We start from the raw sequence: 26,242 nt of genomic DNA, 5'->3' as shown, positions 1-26,242 counted from the left end.
TGCCTTGTATGGAGCATCTTTGGGATGTGCAGCCGACAAATCTGCGGCAACTGTGTGATGCCATCATGTCAATATGGACCAAAATCTCTGAGGAATGCTTCCAGCACCTTGTTGAATCTATGCCACGAAGAATTGAGGCAGTTCTGAAGGCAAAAGGGGGTCCAACCCGTTACTAGCATGGTGTACCTAATAAAGTGGCCGGTGAGTGTATATATATATATATATATATATATATATATATATATATATATATATACAGGACTGTGCAAAAGTTTTAGGCAGGTGGAAAGAATTCTACAAAGTGTTCATATATGGAAAGGTTAATAGTTTATTTTTAGCACTTAATAAAATGCAAAGTGAGAAGAGAAATCTAAAACCTCAATATCTGGTGACCGCCATTTGCCATCATCGCTTCTTCTTGGTACTTGTCAGTTGCACACAGTTTTTGAAGGCCCTCGGCAGGAGGTTGTCCCAAACATCTTGGAAAACTGACCCCCGATCTTAGGTGTATGAGGCGTCTGCAAATCCTTCTTGTAATCCACAACAGACTGGATGATGTGAGATCAGGGCTCCTCGGGGGCCGGATCATCCAGGACTCCTTGTCCTTCTTTACGCCAATGGTAGTTATTTATGACATTGGCTAGATGTTGGGGGTCGTTGTCCTGATGCAGAATAAAATTTGGAGATGATCAGACGCCTCCATGATGGATAAGGAGCTGCCTGTATTTCTCAGCATTGAGGACCCCAATAAATGGGCCGTAAACAAGATGGTCAGTGGAGGAAACTTAGATAAAAGTCACATTGAGCTTGAAGCAGCGAAGCTTTCACAACAGTATTCCGGAATAAAAACTTTGGAAAGGCGCAACTCAAAGATTTAGCGATTTTTGGCCATTCTCACAACATTTCTCCCATCTCTGACAAAATGGGCAAAACAGGGCCAGGACTGGGGCGTAGCGATTGCGACTTGCCAGATTCATGTTGTGCAGCGGCATTTTTTATGCCAGCAGGGACTGGCTTAGGATTTGTGGAGAGGCGCACACAGAGGTGTACGCCATTCGTCCGACGCTCCCGACTCCTGAACAGGTGTACACCTCTTTATGAATCAGGAGTGTCTGGCGCCATTACACACCCTGATGTGTGTCTGATGGACACCGGTCTTGATGAAGCGGGCCCATCATTCCTGCTTTCGAAATTGGAAGATGCCCAGCAGTGCCATCAGCTCAGAGCTGGCAGTGACTAGAGGGACCCTCCGCTCTACATAGACATTTATGAGCACCAACTATAAGCGCCATCTTGGTCCTCTGATGCCCAGTCCATGGCTGAGCTTCATAGTAGAGCGTTTTAGTTGCTTTCAGTGGACCTGGCACCTTCTGAGCCCGACATCTGCCAAACATCTATACACAAGTGATCAAACAGTGGCAGGATCAAGTCCTCTAGGGGAAATTAAAAATAAAAACATAGGAATTTAAAACAATAATTCAAAATCTATTTTTTTCAATTTTTTTTTTATTTCACCACAAAGTCCAATATTGCAAAATATAAAATGCCGTAAAGAAAAAAAAAGTCAAGATTGGTGTCTTCTAGTCTCCACACTTACCCAAAAATACAGTAAAAAGCTGCCACAATGCAGTAGGTGCTCCAAAATGGTATAAATAAAAAGAACAGCTCGCCACGGCAAAAATAAAAAACTGCCCTTCACACACCTCCGGTGATGGAAAAGTAAAAAAATGGCGGCACAAGCCAAACTTTTTTTTACAAAGTTCTGAATAGTTATAAACCACTAAAATATATATATATCATTTAAAAAATCTCTATATATTTATGTATATATAAGTTGGATATCTATATATATAAGAGGCATCGTGATTACTCGCTAATCCCGCCCCCTGCACAGTAGCTCCGCCCCCACAACATCACCACACACAATCCTGCCCGAACATCATTACCACACACAATCCCTCCCCTCACAAATCCCGCCCCCCACCACATCACCACACATAATAACGCCCCTTCAACACATCACCACACATAATCCCACCCCCCACGCCATTACCATATATAATCCCTCCCCCCACCACATCACCACACATATTCCCGCCACCCCACCCCATTACCACACATAATCCCGCCCCTTCACCTCATTACTACAGATAATCCCGCCCCCCACCACATCACCACACATAATCCCACCCCCCACCACATCACCACACATAATCCCACCCCCCACCACATTACCACACATAATCCCACCCCCCACCACATTACCACACATAATCCCACCCCCCACCACATCACCACACATAATCCCGCCCCCAACACATCACCACACTATTGTTATTAACTTCATTTTAAGTTAATTTACCACCTGCGTAAGCGCTATTGAATGTTGTCATTACTTACTTTAGTTTAATCACCAGCAGCGTTAATTAGATAGCAATGAGCGTGCCGAGCGTTAGCTGGCTGGAAATATCTAGTTACCATAATAATTGTACTGACGAGGTCATTTATACCACATGATGAACGCTGTAATAATAACACCCAAAAAACAATGGCGGAGTTGTGTTTTTTCATCTCACTTTTATTTTTGTTTCATGTTTTTCAGTACATCATGTAGTAATATGAGGCTATGTGCACACGTTGCGGATTTTGCTGCAGATCAACAGAATTTCAATTCTTTGTACAGATTCCGCAGCGGTTTACACAAGCTCCATAATAGGAATCCGCAGGTGTAAAACTGCAGGTGGAATCCGCAAAAAAAATGCGGTAAATCCATAGTAATTCCGCAGGAAATCCGCGGTGTGGATTTACCAAAATCAGTCCGGAAAAATCTGCAGAGTAATCCGCAGCGTGTGCACATAGCCTAAGAAGAAAAGTATAGCACAAAAAACAATCCCTCATATGGCTACTGTGGCAGAAACATTTTTGAAATGTTTTTTTTTCTTTTTTGGATAAGGGGAGGAAAAAAACAAAGGCACAAAAAGTAAAGAACGTTAAAGGGGTTGTCCAAGTCTTGGGGTTCAGGTCTGCAGTCGCTCTGTATACTGCAGACTTGTGAATCCTCACAGCACGCACAGTGCACGCTGTCAGGATTCTGTGGTGCTGGCGGGTGCGTTACCACAAGTAAGAGATTTCCATACATGTTGTCACGTGCCGACTAGACGTGCGCAGCCTTGCTCGACACTAGTGAATTGTGTGATGCTGGACGTGTCTAGTTGGAATGTGGCCGGAAGTGACGTCCGCTCCCAGCGCCGGCCAATCTTGACAGCGTGCTGTGAGGACTCACAAGTCTGCAGTCTTCTACAGTGACTGCAGACCTGAACCCCAAGACCTGGACAGGTGACTACAAACTAGAGCCCAACGTCTAGACAACCCCTTTAAAAGTGGGTGGCCTGCTTGCCTAAGTATCTATTGAAATAGCCAATAACAAGGTAATTGGTAAGTTACACATTTATATGATATCACATTTTTAATTCAAGCTACAAACTACATCTTCCTATTTTAAAACCAACTTTATTAACACCTAATTCGGCACAGAATAAACAAGTTGGCAATCTAGAACCACGTGCTCCAATTTGCACCAATCACTATCCTCTATATTTTTCGGTTGCTAGGGTGGTGATCAAACACAAGGAGGGTAACCAGGCCGAGTTGCACCCTGGGAATAGTAGTTTTTCTCTTAGCAGAGCATCATTTTTACAACGGCTGCGCTGTAAACGTTAGGACTACAATACCCAGAAGTCTTCGCGCTGCATTAGAAACGGCTGCTGATACAGTCTTGGACGGTTCCGAGCTCCTAAATAACCAGGGGATTTGGCGGAAGGTAGGTGACGGTCACTGTAGACGTGGCTGCAGGCTCCTCATGCGCGGTCATCAGGTGCAGGGCTCACCAGGCCTACTTCTGGGAAAGCTGGGTGACAAACAGTATCACCATTATTGCACTTGTCACTCAGCTTTCCTATTACTCCTAAATCTGCATAAAGGATGGCTGCAGCTCTATGTGTTGATTTGCAGAGCAAAAAAACCTCTTAAATAGAATTCTTGAACTTGATGAGGCTGGTGTATTTATTTTGAAAAAAAAAAATCCATCTCATAATGGCTGTGTAATCCTCTTTGGAAAGTTCTGCCCCCTCCTCTCTGCTCCTGATATTCATATCCAGCTCTTAGCCTTCATTACACCATGAAGATTATACAAGACATTCTGAAATTGGATTTTTCAAAGTGAATCCACCAGTCTCATCAGCTCTAAGCTCTTTTTAGTAGATTATGCAGTTTTTCTGTCCCAGTTGTCATTCAAAAAGAGTGATTCTTGGCAGAGCAATAAAAAATAAAACTATCCAGCGTTCGCAGATATGGGGTTTGGATTGTTGTCGGATTTGACGCAGAATCTGCCCTGAAATCCGTGTCATACCCAACAAGTGTGAACTTAGCCGTAGGATGTGTTCACTCTGTGTTTTTGCAACGTTTTATAAATGGATCCACTTAAAAAAAATGGCGGAAAAAGCGCTAAGAAAACAATGATCCTATTAGTACGGGAAAGCATCTTTCTGTTCGTACCTTCAGGCTTTCAATAAGCACAAAAGGCGCCAAAGTGTTTAAAGAAGCTCCATGGAGATCCGTAGATTCTACAGGTGTTCCTGAACACGTCTTCTAGAGCATCTTCTGCTTGAAAAATGGACCTGCGGAAAAAAGACGCAGTGTGAATGTGCCCGATCGGCAGAAGAATGGAGCATCCATGCGCCTGAGCCACCGCCACTCCATTCATTGCATATGGAACTGTCGTGTGTCATGTTCGGCTTTTTCGGCAGCTCCATAGAGAATGAGTGAAGCATCCATCTTATGATAAAACTCCCCGTTCTGCCGAACAGCGGAGGTCCCAGCCGTGAGACCCCCCCCCCCCCAACTAGTGATGAGCGAGGGTGCTGGGATAAGGTGTTATCTGAGCATGCTCTGGTGGTACGTGCTCGAATAATATGTGCGAGTCCCCGCAGCCGCCTGTTTGTTAGGCAATCCCTGTTGAACAGCCGCGAGACGTGCACATATTATTCGAGCACGTAGCACCCAAGCATGCTCAGATAACACCTCAATCCCAGCACGTTCACTCATCACTACCCCCAATCAATCATGGACAGTTCTTACTTGTTTTTTGCTGGACATTCCCTTTAACTGTCAGGTTTTAGGACTGAAGAAAATTTTCTGCACGTTGCGCGTTTATTCTTTTCTAAAAAAAAAAAATTGACACTTAATGGACCCCATAGTCTGGAAAACTGTGTTTAGTAAATATATACATATATATTTATTTTAAATCTAAAAGAACAGAATGTTCATGTGACATGAACGTCAAAAACACCCGAAGGCAATGAAAAGCCTCATCCCGTGCGTGTGAAGAGGGTTCTGCAATAATAAAGGGCTACTCTCCAGTTTGAGAGTTATACACTATCCATGGGACAGGGAATAACATCACGATCAGAGGGGGTCCGACTGCTGGGACCTCCACAGGTCCAGGGAACCGGGGCATTGAAAGGACCCGTGGTCGATCATTGTGACATTTTCCAAATGTGTTTGATCTTCAGTTTATGGTCACATGCGACTCGCCTGCCATATGCTTAACCCTTTAATGACATATGACATACAGGTACATCATACGCCGGCTCCCTCACTTTGATGTGGTCTCAAAAGCCGAGCCGCCATTTTTCCCTGCAGATGATGGCTGAATTATTGAGCCATCATCTGCCTCTAACAGCCGCTGGTGGTTGACAAAAATATGTAAAAAAAATTAAAAAAATATATATAAAAGTTGAAATCCCTCTCACCTCTTTTTCCCCCCCAAGTTTGGTATTGCTGCCTTCATAAAAGTCCGATCTATCAAAATATAAAATAAATTACCGTAACCCAATCAATAAACGGTGGAGTAGGAAAGAGGATTGAAACGAAAAATGGCGACACAAGTGATTTTTATTTTTTTTATTTATTTTTTTTTACAAATTTCTGACTTTTTTTTTTTCACCATTTAATAAAAAAAAAAAAAAAACTATTCATGTTTGGTATCTGCATAATCGCACTAACCGGGAGAATCCTATCGCCAGGTCCGATTTACCATAGAGTGAACATGGTAAATAAAATAAAATAAACTATTGCAGAATGGAATGTTTGTTTCCCACTTTCGAGGAGATCACACAATAAAACGAATGGTTTCATTCAATAGTACAAATCGTCCCGCCAAACAAACAAAAACAAAACAACAAGCCCTGATACGGCGAGTGATAAAAAAGGAGAAGTGGAGGGAAAAAAAAGCAGAAAAGTGCAAAAAAGAGACCAGCGAAATATCTGTAGAGAATTCATTCCAGGATGGGAAGCCGATACCCTGGCAGCATAGAGCGGCGACAGACAGCGTGTGGGCAGCACGTGGGCGCACTGCACGGAGGAGAGGGCTCAGATGTCACCGTGGTTGTCTGATACAATAGAAATACACAAAACCAAACAGAGACGCCACAATGCCGGGATGAGAGGGGTCAGGGACGCAGCGGGCGGTCCGCCCATGTGCAACTATCAGTTCTACTAGTGATGAGCCAACGTGGTTGGATAAGGTGTTATCTCAGCATGCTCAGGTGCTAACTGAGTGTCTGTTCAACAGCTGCAACACATGTATCTCTAGCGGCTGTTTGTTAGGCAATCCCTGCGACTGTCGAATAGCCACTAGACATGCAGCGTCGGGGACTCGGACATAGTTTTCAAGCACACCGAAGACCCTTGGTTAGCACCCGAGCATGCTCAGATAACACCTTATCCGACCATCACTAGTGCACATCTATCGGATCAGACTTGGTAACGCAACGCACGGCACGGCTGCTACTCCTGCCCCTGGCGGCTTTCTGCACATAGTCTCATCACTGAAGAAGAGATCCGGGTCTCCAGCGCCCCCGACCGGAGGAAGCAATCCTAAAGTTCAATACTGACCCTTTAAAACCTTCAGGACCCAGGTATTTTTTAATTATTTGCTCTTTCATTTTTGTTTTTTCCCCCTCTCTTCCTTCCAGAGTAATTTTTTTTTTGTCTTCAACATAGCGAAGGGCTTTTAGTTATGCCGGATGAGCTGCAGTTCCGAATTACATCATTCATTATACCATATAATGTACTGAAAAGTGGGGGAAAAATCAGCAATTCCACCATTGTTCTTTTTGGGTTTTGTCTTTATTAGGCCGGCGTCACACTAGCGAGTTTTACGGACGTATGAGAGGTGCAGAAAATACGGATTGCATACGGTACAATGATTCTCTATGTCCCAGCTCCTATCTGCCGTATTTTACTGATCCGTATTATACGGTCTTGTACGGCCGTAGAAAATCGCAGCATGGTGCGTTTGTTACCGTATTGCGCAAAAAATACGCCAATGAAAGTCTATGGGGGCGAGAAAAATACGGATTACACACGGACCAGCAGTGTGACTTGCGAGAAATACGCAGCGGTGTTCTATAGAAAAGCCGGTAATTCAATTGCCGGCTTTTTATTTCTCCTTCACAAACCCGACATGATATGAGACATGGTTTACATACAGTAAACTGTTATGACCTGGTGGTTAAGGAGCAACATGGGACGAGCTCTGAGGAGATGGTATCTTTACTGACCGCAGTTCCTGAACCTAACACAACACTAGAAGTAGCCGTGGAATGTTCCTGTCACTCCCTAGACATCTCATCACAGCCGGAGAACTAGCTACCCCTAAAGATGGAAACAGGAAAGCTATCTTGCCTCAGAGAAAATTCCCAAAGGACAGACAGCCCCCCACAAATATGGACTGTGAGTGGAGAGGGAAATGACATACACAGAATGAAAACAGGATTTAGCAAAGGAGGCCACTTCTAACTAGATAGACAGAATAGGAAAGGATACTGTGCGGTCAGTATTAAAAGCTAGAAAAATCCATCACAGAGTTTACAAAAAATCTCCACACCTGACTAACGGTGTGGAGGGCAAATCTGCTTCCCCAGAGCTTCCAGCTTAACTGAATATAGAATACTGACAAGCTGGACTAGAGCAAACATAAAATGAGCTGAATGATTAAGTCCACAGCAAGAGGACAACAAATGAACATGCAAGGACTTATCTTTGCTGAACAGGACCGACTATCAAGGAAATCCAAGGAGAGATCTGAATCCAACCAAGAAACATTGACAGCTGGCACTGGCTGAAGATCAGAGCCAGGCTAAATAGCAGAGCAGGAGAGACGATCAGTGGAAGCAGCTGCTAAGCTAAATCCAAGGAGCAGCAGTACCACTTAAAACCATCGGAGGGAGCCCAAGGGCAGAATTCACAAAAGTGCCATTTACAACCACCGGAGGGAGCCCAAGAACGGAATTCACAACAGTAAACCATCTCATATCCCTTTTTTTTTTGCATATTCCACACTACTAATGTTAGTAGTGTGTATGTGCAAAATTTGGGTGCTGTAGCTTGTAAAATAAAGGGTTAAATTGCGGAAAAAAATTGGCGTGGGCTCCCGCGCAATTTTCTCCGCCAGAGTGGTAAAGCCAGTGACTGAGGGCAGATATTAATAGCCTAGAGAGGGTCCATGGTTATTGGCCCCCCCTGGCTACAAACATCTGCCCCCAGCCACCCCAGAAAAGGCACATCTGGAAGATGCGCCTGTTCTGGCACTTGGCCACTCTCTTCCCACTCCCGTGTAGCGGTGGGATATGGGGTAATGAAGGGTTAATGTCACCTTGCTATTGTAAGGTGACATTAAGCCAGATTAATAATGGAGAAGTGTCAATTATGACACCTATCCATTATTAATCCAATAGTATGAAATGGTTAATAAAACACACACACATTATTTAAAAGTATTTTAATGAAATAAAGACACAGAGTGTTGTAATATTTTATTACACTGGTAATCCACCTGAAGACCCTCGTCCTGTAAAAAAGGTAACATAAAAAATCAACAATATCCCATACCTTCCGTCGTTCTGTCAGTCTCACGATGTAAATTCATCTGAAGGGGTTAAATCATTTTACAGCCAGGATCTGTGCTAAAGCAGTGCTCCTGTCTGTAAAATGTTGTGAATGAATGGAATGCAGGGGAATGTCCTGTAGTTACCTTGAGTCGCGGTGATGCGCCCTCTGCTGGATGTCCTCATATGAACTCGAGCGTGGGAACTTTTATCAGGCTCGAGTTCATATGAGGACATCCAGCAGAGGGTGCATCACCGCGACTCAAGGTAACTACAGGACATTCCCCTGCATTACATTCATTCACAACATTGTACAGACAGGAGCGACTGCAATAGCAGAGCTCCTGGCTGTAAAATGATTTAACCCCTTCAGATGGATTTACATCGTGGGACTGACAGAACGACGGAAGGTATGGGATATTGTTGATTTTTTATGTTACCTTTTTTACAGGACGAGGGTCTTCAGCTGGATTACCAGTATAATAAAATATTACAACACCCTGTGTCTTTATTTCATTAAAATACTTTTAAATAATGTGTGTGTGTTTTATTAACCATTTCGTACTATTGGATTAATAATGGATAGGTGTCATAATTGACGCCTCTCCATTATTAATCTGGCTTAATGTCGCCTTACAATAGCAAGGTGACATTAACCCTTCATTACCCCATATCCCACCGCTACACGGGAGTGGGAAGAGAGGCCAAGTGCCAGAATAGGCGCATCTTCCAGATGTGCCTTTTCTGGGGTGGCTGGGGGCAGATGTTTTTAGCCAGGGGGGCAATAACCATGGACCCTCTCCTGGCTATTAATATCTGCCCTCAGTCACTGGCTTTGCCACTCTGGCGGAGAAAATTGCGTGGGAGCCCACGCCAATTTTTTCCACGATTTAACCCTTTATTTTACAAGCTACAGCGCCCAAATTTTGCACATACACACTACTAACATTAGTAGTGTGGAATATGCAAAAAAAAAGGGATATGAGATGGTTTACTGTATGTAACCATGTCTCATATCCTGTGGGGTTTTTTCACATATCTCGCGCTGAATTAAATATAAATACAGTATATATATATATATATATATATATATATATATATATATATATATGTGTGTGTGTGTCTCAATGACATATACACTCACTGGCCACTTTATTAGGTACACCTGTCCAACTTCTTGTTAACACTTAATTTCTAATCAGCCAATCACATGGCGGCAACTCAGTGCATTTAGGCATGTAGACATGGTCAAGACAATCTCCTGCAGTTCAAACCGAGCATCAGTATGGGGAAGAAAGGTGATTTGAGTGCCTTTGAACGTGGCATGGTTGTTGGTGCCAGAAGGGCTGGTCTGAGTATTTCAGAAACTGCTGATCTACTGGGATTTTCACGCACAACCATCTCTAGGGTTTACAGAGAATGGTCCGAAAAAGAAAAAAAATCCAGTGAGCGGCAGTTCTGTGGGCGGAAATGCCTTGTTGATGCCAGAGGTCAGAGGAGAATGGGCAGACTGGTTCGAGCTGATAGAAAGGCAACAGTGACTCAAATCGCCACCCGTTACAACCAAGGTAGGCCTAAGAGCATCTCTGAACGCACAGTGCGTCGAACTTTGAGGCAGATGGGCTACAGCAGCAGAAGACCACACCGGGTACCACTCCTTTCAGCTAAGAACAGGAAACTGAGGCTACAATTTGTACAAGCTCATCGAAATTGGACAGTAGAAGATTGGAAAAACGTTGCTTGGTCTGATGAGTCTCGATTTCTGCTGCGACATTCGGATGGTAGGGTCAGAATTTGGCGTAAACAACATGAAAGCATGGATCCATCCTGCCTTGTATGGAGCATCTTTGGGATGTGCAGCCGACAAATCTGCGGCAACTGTGTGATGCCATCATGTCAATATGGACCAAAATCTCTGAGGAATGCTTCCAGCACCTTGTTGAATCTATGCCACGAAGAATTGAGGCAGTTCTGAAGGCAAAAGGGGTCCAACCCATTACTAGCATGGTGTACCTAATAAAGTGGCCGGTGAGTGTATATGTATACTGTATATATGTTTTAACGAACATTTGAGCACATAAATCCATTAGATGTCGGTTTTGCAAGCCTGCGAGAAAATATCGCAGTACGGATGCCATACGGATTACATATGGAGGATGCCATGCGCAAAACACGCTGCCACACCCTGCCTACGGATGACATACGGATCACTATTTTGGGAACATTTCTGCGTATTACGGCCATAAAAAAGGACCGTATTTTCATACGCTGAGTGTGACGCCGGCCTTAAAGGGTTAATCAAACACACCACACAGTTAGAAAAAAGTATTTTAATGAAATAAAACAATATACACATTTTTTCCATCTTTACTAGTCTGCCATTCCAAGCGAAGCCCTCGATCTCCTGGAAAAAAAGTCAAAATAATAAACCAACAATATACCCATACCTGTCCGGCGTACAGTCAGTCCCACAGAGTAATTCATATCTAGGGGAATTTACAGTTTACAACCGGGAGCACAGCTAATGCAACCGCTCCTGGTTGTAAACTACTGGGGAATGAATGAAGCGCTGGGAACGGAGCTTCAGTGAGTAGTGGTGATGTCACCGAAGCTGCGCTCCCTGAACTAAAATGAACTCTTCAGCGTGGGAAATGAACACTTCAGCGTGGGAAAATGCCAGCCCATGTTTTTCGGTTCGGATTCCCTAATGAAAAATTGTCTGTGGATATTCTCAGCAGGGATATTAGTGAGACAAAAGAAAACTGTGACATGTTCCATCAGATGGAGAATTTCTTGTTTCTGGATGATGGGCTTGCTCACATGTGGTGTTTTTTATGTTTATTTTTCTTCCATTTTTTTTTTTTGGACAGGAAAAAAATGCAACGTTTTACAGTATGAGGTATGTGCACAGGCTCAGCAGTCAGACACAAAAGGTGGATGGTAATAATTGCTTGTATTGTTCGGCCAAGCCATCAATATAATAAATAGGGTGTATGATCTGGCCACCAACCAGTATGAGTACGGACACAGAGGGCGATTAAGTGTATGTAGGGCTATTAAGTGTATGTAGGGCTTGTGAACAGATGATTCTAAAGAAAATTTTGTATGTGTAAACTGGTGATAATTGGATAAGCGAGGTCTAAAGAAATTAGTTTTTAGGCCACGCTTAATAATGTTGGTATTAGGGATTAAATGAAGGGTCCTGGGTAACGCATTCCAGAGAATTGGCGCAGCACGTGAATACTTTTGGAAACGAGAACTGGAGGTTCTAATAATTGAGAATTTTAGTTGTAAGTCGTTGTCAGAACTGAGGCACAGGTAGGGTGGTAGACTGAGACAATAGAGGAGATGTAGGGTGGTGCTGAGCCGTGGAGCAATTTGTGGGTGAGAGTGATAAGTTTATATTAAACTCTGTAGTGGATGAGCAACCAGTGCAATGACTGGCACAGGGTAGAGGCGTCAGTGTACCAGTTGGAAAGGATTATGATCCTGGCTGCTGCATTCAGGATTAGAGATTAGCAAACCCGAACAGTAAAGTGTTCATTCACAGACCCCGAATATGGACTTCTCCAGAAAACATCGTCTGTTTCCCACACCGGCGGTTCTGATTGGCGGTAAGATCATTACCGCTGGTGAGAGAGCTGCGGTTCAACTTCCCACAATTTCAGAAGAAAGTGTGAGCGAGCAGTTGTGACAGGGGGTATAAAGGTTACCGACAGTCACAGGCGTCGGCTGATGAGAGAGTACTACTCTCATCAGCCTACACCTGCTGTTGCTGATAACAGCGAGACCTGGCATAGCTGATGGGAGTTTTCATCAGCCGACTCTATAGATAAATAAATAAAATGATGTGGGGTCTCTTCTATTTTTGTTAATCAGCGCAGGCAAAACCGACAGCTGTGGGCTGAAACCCTCAGCTGTCAGCTTTATCATGGCTGGTTATTATGAATAGAGGGGTCCCAGGCCATTTTTATTTTAATTATTTAAGTACATAATGTAAAAAAATCAGGGGTCAGCATGTGGGCAGGTCTGTGGCCGGGGCTTTATGTGGTGCTCTGCTTAATGTTCATCAGTGTGGGATTATGACAGCTCACTGATCCCGTAGTGACCTGCCCCCTATTTTACATACTGTGTATCTTATTGTTTTGAAATATTTTATTTAGTGATAAAAATTTCTTTTAGAAAAAAAAAATTCTTCCTCAAAATGTCTCCGGCCGCACCTGCACAGTAGCATAATTTGGAACATGATGTTACTGCGCAGGCGCTACCCCCGGCGCCATTTTGCTAGAGGAAAAAAATTGTCTCCACCAAGATGGCGCCGACGGTGCCTGCGTAGTAGCATGTAGCGGTAAATAATAGTGATATAATAAATGCAATTATGTTATTACAATACAAAGTGCGAAGACGTTATAATAAAGTGTAACGTATCACGCGGAAAAAGTTACACGGGTAATCGCACATTTCAGCGTCCTGACATCATAGCGGTTTTCATGTCGGACTTGTTTGGTTACAGATGACTCATTATGGAAGATGCATCACCCTGATAATCCAGCTCCATAACAAGTATAATCCGGAGGATCGGAGTCTGGAGCACTTCCTAGAAGAATCGATGGAGGACTTTCAGGTAAGAGTATGTGCTCAGATATGCCTCATACTCACACATGCTATTGGGGAGACAGCCCAGTTTGTAGATCTCCGGGGCGCTGCCGAAACATTCCTAGGAAAGCAGAGATTCTGGAAAGCTTCCTGCGGATGCTCCGCGGGGGAGGGATTAAGAAATGACGTCACTTTGGCTCACAGGTTGTCACAGAATTAAAAATCATCTGTTTTAAGGGACAGACATTGGGAACTGGAGCACCCCCTCCCCGACACTGCTTAATTAGGTAATTAATGGACTTCCTCATCAGCCCATTGAAATAAATCCAACCTATCAATCATCTGATACTCCGCTCTGAGTAATCTGAGAGGAGCGCCCCCCTTAGGGCCACAACTCTATGCAATTTGAATACGTTTATATTGCATGTGTCATCAGAAAATGACCTATTGTTTAACATGTTTGATACTGTTTTGTCACTATTGTTACTACTGTATTAACAGAAAGACAGAAATCTTGCAATTTTCACATTGGTCACTAGGTTTATACTAGTCCTCTTATTCCTGTTTTGTACAGATGACTTTCTAGAAGTCTCAGTATCATCACATACAGGATTTCATGACAGATATCAGCTCTGTACATAGTAGTTAAAACAGGATCCACTGATCTTCAGAGCACAGCGCTCTACCATGGCTGAAGACTTTTCAGTAGTTTCATTATTATCACAAACAGGCAGGGCCGGACTGGCCATAGGGCACTTCTGGCAAATGCCAGAAGGGCCGGTGCCAGTGGTGGGCCGCTCAATCCGCCGCCCCCGCCGTCGCATTCAACTATACCGGCGTATAGACGCCGGTACAGTTGAATGCAATGATGGAGGAGAGCGTCTGCAGACGCTCCTCTCCCATCATTCCCCGCTCTGCCTCTGACACTGCGGGTGCGCGATGATGTCATATCATCGCGCACCTGCTGTGTCCCGGGCAGACTGCAGCTGCTGAGACAGGAGCAGGAACCAGGAAGCAACGCTGGGCACGAGGAGAGGTGAGGAGAGGTTTTTTTTTTTCTGGACTGTGGGGCCATTCTCGGAGGAGGTGAGGGGAGGAAGAGAAGAGATGTGGGCTGTATATAGTTCTCTGTGGGCTGTGCTCTGTGCTGTATACTGCTGTGGGCTGTATATAGCTCTCTGTGGGCTGTGCTCTGTGCTGTATACTACTGTGTGCTCTTTGCTATATATAGTTCTCTGTGGGCTGTGCTCTGTGCTGTATACTGCTGTGGGCTGTATATAGTTCTCTGTGGGCTGTGCTCTGTGCTGTATACTACTGTGGGCTGTATATAGTTCTCTGTGGGCTGTGCTCTGTGCTGTATACTGCTGTGGGCTGTATATAGCTCTCTGTGGGCTGTGCTCTGTGCTGTATACTACTGTGGGCTGTATATAGTTCTCTGTGGGCTGTGCTCTGTGCTGTATACTGCTGTGGGCTGTATATAGCTCTCTGTGGGCTGTGCTCTGTGCTGTATACTACTGTGTGCTCTGTGCTATATATAGTTCTCTGTGGGCTGTGCTCTGTGCTGTATACTGCTGTGGGCTGTATATAGTTCTCTGTGGGCTGTGCTCTGTGCTGTATACTGCTGTGGGCTGTATATAGTTCTCTGTGGGCTGTGCTCTGTGCTGTATACTACTGTGGGCTGTATATAGCTCTCTGTGGGCTGTGCTCTGTGCTGTATACTACTGTGTGCTCTGTGCTATATATAGTTCTCTGTGGGCTGTGCTCTGTGCTGTATACCGCTGTGGGCTGTATATAGTTCTCTGTGGGCTGTGCTCTGTGCTGTATACTGCTGTGGGCTGTATATAGTTCTCTGTGGGCTGTGCTCTGTGCTGTATACTGCTGTGGGCTGTATATAGTTCTCTGTGGGCTGTGCTCTGTGCTGTATACTACTGTGGGCTGTATATAGTTCTCTGTGGGCTGTGCTCTGTGCTGTATACTGCTGTGGGCTGTATATAGCTCTCTGTGGGCTGTGCTCTGTGCTGTATACTACTGTGTGCTCTGTGCTATATATAGTTCTCTGTGGGCTGTGCTCTGTGCTGTATACTGCTGTGGGCTGTATATAGTTCTCTGTGGGCTGTATATAGTTCTCTGTGGGCTGTGCTCTGTGCTGTATACTGCTGTGGGCTGTATATAGTTCTCTGTGGGCTGTGCTCTGTGCTGTATACTACTGTGGGCTGTATATAGCTCTCTGTGGGCTGTGCTCTGTGCTGTATACTACTGTGTGCTCTGTGCTATATATAGTTCTCTGTGGGCTGTGCTCTGTGCTGTATACCGCTGTGGGCTGTATATAGTTCTCTGTGGGCTGTGCTCTGTGCTGTATACTGCTGTGGGCTGTATATAGTTCTCTGTGGGCTGTGCTCTGTGCTGTATACTGCTGTGGGCTGTATATAGCTCTCTGTGGGCTGTGCTCTGTGCTGTATACTACTGTGGGCTGTATATAGTTCTCTGTGGGCTGTGCTCTGTGCTGTATACTACTGTGTGCTGTATATAGTTCTCTGTGGGCTGTGCTGTATATAGTACTCTGTGGGCTGTGCTGTATATAGTACTCTGTGGGCTGTGCTGTATATAGTACTCTGTGGGCTGTGCTGTATATAGTACTCTGTGGGCTGTGCTGTATATAGTACTCTTTGGGCTGTGCTGTGTATAGTACTCTGTGGGCTGTGCTGTATATAGTACTCTGTGGGCTGTGCTGTATATAGTACTCTCTGGGCTGTGCTGTATATAGTACTCTCTGGGCTGTGCTGTATATAGTACTCTCTGGGCTGTGCTGTATATAGTACTCTCTGGGCTGTGCTTTATATAGTACTCTGGGCTGTGCTGTATATAGTACTCTGGGCTGTGCTTTATATAGTTCTCTGTGGGCTGTGCTGTATATACTTCTCTGTGGGCTGTGCTGTATATAGTTCTCTGTGGGCTGTGCTGTATATATTACTTTGTGGGCTGTGCTGTATATATTACTTTGTGGGCTGTGCTGTATATATTACTCTGTGGGCTGTGCTGTATACTACTGTGTGGACTGTGCTGTATACTTCTACGTGGGCTGTGCTGTATACTACTGTGTGGTCTGTGCTGTATACTACTGTGTGGTCTGTGCTGAATACTGCTGTGTGGGCTGTGTTATCTACTACGCGAGCTGTGCTATAGTATGCAGGCTGTGCTGTATACTATGCGGTTTGTGCTATATAATATGCGGGCTTTGCTATATACTATGGGGAGTATATTATATTCTATGGGGGAGGCCATGTTATGTACTATGTGGCTGTGTTATATACTATTGTGGGGGTATATTATATTCTATGGGGGAGGCTGCGTTATATACTATGGGGGGCTGCATTATATTCTATGGGGGGCTACATTATATATTATGGGGAGGTGGGCTGTATTATATTCTATGGGGGTTACATACTCTGGGGTGGCTGCATTATACTCTGTGGGGTGGCTGCATTATACTCTGGGGTGGCTGCATTATACTCTGGGGTGGCTGCATTATACTCTGGGGTGGCTGCATTATACTATATGTGGGCTGCATTATACTGTATCGAGGACTATGGGGAATACGTTATACTATATGAAGAACTATGGGGTGCATTATACTATGGGAAGTGAATTGTACTACATGGATGACTGTGGCGGTGCATTATACTATATGGAGCACTATGAGGATTGTATTATGCTATATGGAGGACTATGAGGATTGTATTATGCTATATGGAGGACTATGAGGAGTGTATTATACTATGTGGAGGACTGAGCAGTGTATTTTAATATATGGAGGACTATAGGGAGTGTATTATACTATATGGAGGACTATGGAGCACATTATAATATATGGAGGACTATGGGGTGTATTTTACTAAACAAGTAAAATGCTGCATATTCGGATTGTTTTTGCTGGAACAAAAAGCCTTGTTGTCAGCAGCACATTGCCAGTGTAAACTGTAGATGTGCTGCTGAAAACATGATACTGTATGGTGATCTATTAGTGATCGTTCTGTCTCATCATTATTCCTCAGCTGGTGGAAAGAGGCCGGGAAACAAGCGTTGAACAACTTCAGTATTGTCGATCAAACTCGTTTAGCGGCCTGAACTCAGCGCACGTAAATACAACAGAAAGGCTTCTGTGTGATGTGCAATATGTTAGCATTTGGGGACCCATTTTAAACTTTGCCTAGGGCCCCACTTTGCCTAAATCCGGCCCTGCCTACAAGTGTACAAAGATATTATACAGTCACCATGTGACAAGTGGGCCTGTGTAACTTCAAATGCCAGGGCTGAATTTTAGTCCCAGTCCGGCCCTGCAAACAGGAAAGATAACATCTCTATATACAGTAGATAACTACTCATCTCCTCCTCCTCCTGTACAGTGACTGATAACACCTCTATATACAGTAGATAACACAGGATCCACCATTCACAATAGGTGATATCACAGCTCACCTCCTCCTCCTCCTGTACAATGACTGATAACACCTCTATATACAGTAGATATCACAGGATCCACCATTCACAATAGGTGATATCACAGCTCACCTCCTCCTCCTCCAGTACAATGACTGATAACACCTCTATATACAGTAGATAACACAGGATCCACCATTCACAAATAGGTGATATCACAGCTTACCTCCTCCTGTACAATGACTGATAACACCTCTATATACAGTAGATAACACAGGATCCACCATTCACAATAGGTGATATCACAGCTTACCTCCTCCTGTACAATGACTGATAGCACATCTATATACAGTAGATAACACAGGATCCACCATTCACAATAAGTGATGTCACAGCTCACCTCCTCCTCCTGTACAGTGACTGATAACACCTCTATATACAGTAGATAACACAGGATCCACCATTCACAATAGGTGTCGTCACAGCTCACCTCCTCCTGTACAATGACTGATAACACCTCTATATACAGTAGATAACACAGGATCCACCATTCACAATAATTGATGTCACAGCTCACCTCCTCCTCCTGTACAATGACTGATAACACCTCTATATACAGTAGATATCACAGGATCCACCATTCACAATAGGTGATATCACAGCTCACCTCCTCCTCCTCCAGTACAATGACTGATAACACCTCTATATACAGTAGATAACACAGGATCCACCATTCACAAATAGGTGATATCACAGCTTACCTCCTCCTGTACAATGACTGATAACACCTCTATATACAGTAGATAACACAGGATCCACCATTCACAATAGGTGATATCACAGCTTACCTCCTCCTGTACAATGACTGATAGCACATCTATATACAGTAGATAACACAGGATCCACCATTCACAATAAGTGATGTCACAGCTCACCTCCTCCTCCTGTACAGTGACTGATAACACCTCTATATACAGTAGATAACACAGGATCCACCATTCACAATAGGTGTCGTCACAGCTCACCTCCTCCTGTACAATGACTGATAACACCTCTATATACAGTAGATAACACAGGATCCACCATTCACAATAATTGATGTCACAGCTCACCTCCTCCTCCTGTACAATGACTGATAACACATCTATATACAGTAGGTAACACAGGATCCACCATTCACAATAGGTGATGTCACAGCTCACCTCCTCCTTCCTGTACAATGACTGATAACACCTCTATATACAGTAGATAACACAGGATCCACCATTCACAATAGGTGATGTCACAGCTCACCTCCTCCTCCTGTACAATGACTGATAACACCTCTATATACAGTATATAACACAGGATCCACCATTCAAAATAGGCGACGTCACAGCTCTCCTCCTCCTGTACAATGACTGATAACACCTCTATATACAGTAGATAACACAGGATCCACCATTCACAATAATTGATGTCACAGCTCACCTCCTCCTCCTGTACAATGACTGATAACACATCTATATACAGTAGATAACACAGGATCCACCATTCAAAATAGGCGACATCACAGCTCTCCTCCTCCTGTACAATGACTGATAACACCTCTATATACATTAGATAACACAGGATCCACCATTCACAATAAGTGATGTCACAGCTCACCTCCTCCTCCTGTACAATGACTGATAACACCTCTATATACAGTAGGTAACACAGGATCCACCATTTACAATAGGGGATGTCAAAGCTCACCTCCTCCTCCTGTACAATGACTGATAACACCTCTATATACAGTAGATAACACAGGATCCACCATTCACAATAGGGGATGTCAAAGCTCACCTCCTCCTCCTGTACAATGACTGATAACACCTCTATATACAGTAGATAACACAGGATCCACCATTCACAATAGGGGATGTCAAAGCTCACCTCCTCCTCCTGTACAATGACTGATAACACCTCTATATACAGTAGATAACACAGGATCACCATTCACAATAGGTGATGTCACAGTTCACCTCCTCCTCCTCCTGTACAATGACTGTAGTGATAACACCTCTATGTACAGTAGATTACACAGGATCCACCATTCACAATAGGTGATATCACAGCTCACCTCCTCCTCCTGTACAATGACTGATAACACCTCTATATACAGTAGATAACACAGGATCCACCATTCACAATAGGTGATGACACAGCTCACCTCCCCCTCGTGTACAATGACTGATAACACCTCTATATACGGTAGATAACACAAGATCCACCATTCACAATAGGTGATGTCACAGCTCACCTCCTCCTCCTGTACAATGACTGATAACACCTCTATATACAGTAGATAACACAAGATCCACCATGCACAATAGGTGATGTCACAGCTCACCTCCTCCTCCTGTACAATGACTGATAACACCTCTATATACAGTAGAAAACACAGGATCCACCATTCACAATAGGTGATGTCACAGCTCACCTCCTCCCCCTCCTGTTCAATGACTGATAACATGGTATACACCATTCGCAATAGATGTCACAGCTCACCTCCTCCTCCTCCCGTACAATGACTGATAACACCTCTATATACAGTAAATAACACAGGATCCACAATTCACAATAGGTGATGTCACAGCTCACCTCCTCCTCCTGTACAATGACTGATAACACCACTATATAAAGTACATAAAACAGGATGTGCCATTCATACATAATAGGTGATGTTACAGCTCACCTGCTCCCCCTCCGTTCACAATGACCTTTGCCCATATCAGAGAATGCTTATTACAAACAGTCCATCCCTGCATATGTTGTGGCTGTTGAACAACAGTGAGACATTCAGGCGCGGGGACTTGAGCATATTTTTCTAGCACGCCGAAGACACCCAGTTAGCAACCAAGCATGCTCAGATAACACCTTTTCTGACCACATTCGCTCATCACTAGAAAATAAACTATACAAAAACGTTTTGTATGTTGTGGTTACTGAATAGTAGTTACAGTTACGCATCTCTCCTTGGTCCAGTGTTGGGGTCTTGTTTTTCTTCTGCCTCTGCTGTCATTGTCTGCTCTTATGGGTTTCTATGGTAAGCCATATAATAGCTCAAGACACTCCTGTAGTATTGGTCCACTAGTAGGGGCCCAAGCTCTTGTAAAAAATGTTTCAGGGTGCCAACTAACTGAATACTCAGGCGGCATCCTGCTGGCTGAGCCGCCCTGTAAAGACAGGGAGTATCATACCACAAGAGCTTACGCTTACTTATGATAGAAAAACTTGGCACACAAGAAAAATGTGATTCAAGGTGATTTATTCATAAGTGCAATCCACAGACAAAAGCTTAACATTTCGGCCAAATGATTGACCTTCATCAGATTATTGTTATAGCACCATTTATTCCATGGCGCTTTATATTGTATGTGAGGAGGGGTATACATAAAAACAAGTGCAATAATCATGAAGAATAGAAGTCACCGACTGGTACAGGAGGAGCGAGGACCCTGCCCAAGAGGGCTCACAGTCTCCAAGGGATGGGTGTGGATAAATTAGGTGAGGGTAGAGCTGTTCGTGCAGCGGTATGGCGGAGTGAAGGTTACGGCAGGTTGTAGGCTTGTCAGGGAGGTAGGTCTTCAGGTTCCTTCAGATGTCAATTGGTGCATTTGGTCTGTAGTTTATAATAATAATTTTATTTATATAGCGCCAACATATTCCACAGCACTTTACAATTAAAGCCAACATAACAAAAGAGCCCTGGTATTTCGGGGCATATCATCATATTTCCTGGTTTTACAGGAAGGCTCAGGCTGCAGGACGCCGCCTGAGTATTCAGGTCAAAGGAAAAAGCAATTGATTCTTAGATTGTGAGCGGTGTTATACAAACCATTGGACTTTCTATGGGTGCTATACACTGCTCTGATTGAGGATAAGACGGGCCTCTTCTTACCCTTCTTTGGGACCCCCGACTCCTGCCAGAAACGCAGCATTAGAGTAGATCCATCCAGCGTCCACTAGTCGTGTGTCTCTCTGTAGACGCTGTGGTGTGTAGGGGGTCCGACCTCCGTGCACAGCATGATCTGGTTTACAGCAATCTAACAACTGTCAGAGCGGGAGAAATATCCTAATTGCTCCTGCGAGACGTCTTAATCATTTTACAGAAGGTTTTTGTATGTCTGCCAGCGGTGGAGTGACATTCATAATGAGTCATTTAATTGCACACTTGAAGCCTGCGCGCTCGTCTCACTTACCGCGAGCTCCACACAAGGAGATCTGATATTAGAATGTCAAACAGATGTAATTTGGAATCATAAATCTGTCGCCGGCAAATCCAGAAATGTAATTGAAATCCCGACGAACATCTGAATCATTCGCTGCCTCCGAAAAAATTCTCAGTATTTCTGCGTCGGATGTCAAAGCTTTAATCCACGTTTCAAGAAGTGAGTTATGTGCTGGACGTACGACGTGGCACCAGTGATTGCCGTGGAATCTCCGTCCCGCCGTGGTCTGTGCAGATTTCTATCACCGCCAATCACCGATATCACTAGTCGATCAATTACACTGGCCGATGCAAATTACTCCCCTGTATACACAGGCCCGACAGTGCGAACAGCTAACTATCCGCCAGTGTAAAAGGGTCTTAAAGGGGTTGTCCAACAGTAAAAAAAAATGTAAGCCATGGATTGACTCAAAATAATAAAATCAGAGACATACTCACCTTCTGCGGATCTAGCGCAATCCACTCCGGTGGTCTGCCTCGCTCGGAAGTTACAACATAGTTGCATCCCATTGGCTGTAGTGGTCAGGTGACCAGAACACACATCCAATGAAGCGCTCTTCTAGTCATGTGACCTCTGCAGACAATTACAAACTGGAATTCCAAAACAGGGCAGACGCCGATTCCGGAGCGATCCAAACTGCACACAAGGGGGCAAAGTTGTTTTATCAACTTTAAACAATGGCTAAAAAAAAATTGCTATGGGGCAACCCCTTTAACGTGGCTGTCCAGGCGTATGATATGGCTTATTTATCCATAGGATAGGTCATCAAAATTATATCAGTGGGTGCCATGAGAACCGGAATAGCTAAGCTTTGTACAGTGTGTAGTGGACGCTGCCGGGTGCTGCAGTTCAGTTTACATGCACAGTAATAAGAGCTGTTCTGCAGGACTCGGCAGAGGCCACTACACAGTATACGGAGCTGTGCTGCTCAGGCTTTGTTCGCTGTTTACATCCATCCGTGCTGATGGTATCAGCTGATTGTTGAGAGGGCCAGGTGCCCGGACCCCCACTGATCTGATATTAATGACCTCCCCTAAAGGATAAATCATCAAAATCATAAGCTTGAACAACCTGTAAGAATCATGTCGGTCTGGTAGTCGGGGGCAGGTATATCTCGCCCAGGTATTTGTCCTATGTGAATTAGGCCGCTCAGTATCTTCAGGATACCGAGGGGTTAATAAGTGCAGGAATAAAGGCTGACCAGCTGGAGGTTTCAGGTGTCAGCCTGTGGCACACAGATTGCCTGTCTGTGTGAGACAAACGTGAGTGAGAGCGGTGCTCAAGGACTGTATGTTGTTAGCTGGGTGGGAGAAGCCCCCCCAGTTGTTAGATAGCAGCTTATTTGTTTAGTTAGTGCCGGACAGGCTAGGATTTATTTTTATGTTTTGTTTTTTCCTATGTTGCTTTCACGTTAATAAATCTGACCTGAGGTCAGTCATCTTGGAAACCTGCTGTCGCCTCAGAGTTCAATGCACAAACCACGTGACCTTTGACCCCAGCAAAGGCGATCCCGGAGTGTTTTGTTACAAACCCCTTTAAGATAGAATAGGTGATAACTTGCTGATCCGATTGCTGGACCCGGCCACACCAATTGGCAGAATAGGGAATTTTTATCTCCTGATGTGGAACTTTTATCCCTTTTATCAAAGACCTCTGGAAAAAGCCGAAATGAATGGAGCAATGGTTGAGCATGTGCTCTGCCGCTCCATCCAGCGCTCGGCCGATCTTGGGGATTCCTATTAGAATGAATGGAGAGGCAGTACGCATGATCAACCTCTGCTGCATTCAGGGCCCCGGTTCTTAGGATCGTGGGGGCCAAACCTTAACTATCGAACAGTTATCCCCTATTGTTTGGATAAGAAATAACTTTCAAAACTTGAGAACACCCTTAATGCTCCAGATCAGCAAACTGCCCGAACTTCTGCTTTTATATAGGTCACACTTGCCGATGAACCATTAATCAAGAGCATTTGATTAGCAGCATCGGGCTTGTAATTACCCTCTAAATTCCTATGGAACCAGTAAACGTGTACTAACTTTTTTGGGTAAATATAGAATGGCACGCTGTAATTTGTCGTGTTGTTCTCACTCCGAGGATGCAGTTACTTTATTTTAAGACTTTTTTTTTTTTTTCAATTAGGCGTTTAGTCAATTCTAAAAGGTTTTAGTGAAGAAGAAAACACTGTTTATTTGCATTGTCATTAATAATATGTCCTCGTGCGTCTTGTCATAAATGCTGCAGAACCGGCCGGCCAACTCCAGGGAATTATTTGCCGTGAAATCACAGACGTGTTCGTGCAGAGATTTCCTGGTTGACCTCACTGACTGTTTCCACAGATGATGGTAGTCAGCACTTGGTAACGTTTTACAGCTCAATCACCCTGGTCTGTGAATAGAATGACAGAACTAAGTGAAGACTGACACCACATTTTTCACACTTCATGCACTAAACTTAATTGAAATGGCATGTGCCTCTTAAGGAATATGGTGCTTCTTGTGCTCCGTCAAGACTGGGGTAGCACGAGCGTGTGTGAGGGCAGCCACGAAGAATCGGCCCCATTATCTAATATTTTGTGGGTCAGACCACCACAAATTTATATATTGTGAAGTAGGCTATTAGCAGTTCAACAATAAAATGGTGAAGACCCCTTTATATTGTTACTTTAGGCACACCCTTTATAATTGTGGAATAAGAGATTCATACTTTATATATATATATACAGTGGGGCAAAAAAGTATTTAGTCAGTCAGCAATAGTGCAAGTTCCACCACTTAAAAAGATGAGAGGCGTCTGTAATTTACATCATAGGTAGACCTCAACTATGGGAGACAAACTGAGAAAAAAAAATCCAGAAAATCACATTGTCTGTTTTTTTATCATTTTATTTGCATATTATGGTGGAAAATAAGTATTTGGTCAGAAACAAAATTTCATCTCAATCCTTTTAATATATCCTTTGTTGGCAGTGACAGAGGTCAAACGTTTTCTGTAAGTCTTCACAAGGTTGCCACACACTGTTGTTGGTATTTTGGCCCATTCCTCCATGCAGATCTCCTCTAGAGCAGTGATGTTTTTGGCTTTTCGCTTGGCAACACGGACTTTCAACTCCCTCCAAAGGTTTTCTATAGGTTGAGATCTGGAGACTGGCTAGGCCAATCCAGGACCTTCATATGCTTCTTACGAAGCCACTCCTTCGTTGCCCTGGCGGTGTGCTTTGGATCATTGTCATGTTGAAAGACCCAGCCACGTTTCATCTTCAATGCCCTTGCTGATGGAAGGAGGTTTGCACTCAAAATCTCACGATACATGGCCCCATTCATTCTTTCATGTACCCGGATCAGTCGTCCTGGCCCCTTTGCAGAGAAACAGCTCCAAAGCATGATGTTTCCACCACCATGCTTTACAGTAGGTATGGTGTTTGATGGATGCAACTCAGTATTCTTTTTCCTCCAAACACGACAAGTTGTGTTTCTACCAAACAGTTCCAGTTTGGTTTCATCAGACCATAGGACATTCTCCCAAAACTCCTCTGGATCATCCAAATGCTCTCTAGCAAACTTCAGACAGGCCCGGACATGTACTGGCTTAAGCAGTGGGACACGTCTGGCACTGCAGGATCTGAGTCCATGGTGGCGTAGTGTGTTACTTATGGTAGGCCTTGTTACATTGGTCCCAGCTCTCTGCAGTTCATTCACTAGGTCCCCACGCGTGGTTCTGGGATTTTTGCTCACCGTTCTTGTGATCATTCTGACCCCACGGGGTGGGATTTTGCGTGGAGCCCCAGATCGAGGGAGATTATCAGTGGTCTTGTATGTCTTCCATTTTCTAATTATTGCTCCCACTGTTGATTTCTTCACTCCAAGCTGGTTGGCTATTGCAGATTCAGTCTTCCCAGCCTGGTGCAGGGCTACAATTTTGTTTCTGGTGTCCTTTGACAGCTCTTTGGTCTTCACCATAGTGGAGTTTGGAGTCAGACTGTTTGAGGGTGTGCACAGGTGTCTTTT

At 44.2% G+C, this 26,242-nt stretch overlaps 1 protein-coding gene across 4 annotated transcripts in view; it reads left to right on the top strand.

The window, feature by feature from the left end:
* The first annotated feature begins 3,697 nt into the window (after positions 1-3,697).
* Positions 3,698-26,242, top strand: part of CFAP99 (cilia and flagella associated protein 99) — an 82,796-nt gene continuing 60,251 nt past the window's right edge. For 3 of the 4 annotated variants that reach the window (XM_077280177.1, XM_077280175.1, XM_077280176.1), the window contains exons 1-2: positions 3,698-3,820; positions 13,462-13,572. In XM_077280177.1, the coding sequence (XP_077136292.1) occupies positions 13,462-13,572 (111 nt within the window). In that variant the 5' untranslated portion in view covers positions 3,698-3,820. The remainder of the gene's footprint in view (positions 3,821-13,461; positions 13,573-26,242) is intronic. The other variant, XM_077280178.1, reaches the window with a different exon arrangement.

The sequence above is a fragment of the Ranitomeya variabilis genome, chromosome 1, assembly GCF_051348905.1.
Source record: "Ranitomeya variabilis isolate aRanVar5 chromosome 1, aRanVar5.hap1, whole genome shotgun sequence".
NCBI lineage: Eukaryota > Metazoa > Chordata > Amphibia > Anura > Dendrobatidae > Ranitomeya > Ranitomeya variabilis.
The sequence above is the reverse complement of the archived record's forward strand: the minus strand, read 5'-3'. Positions and strand labels throughout refer to the sequence as shown.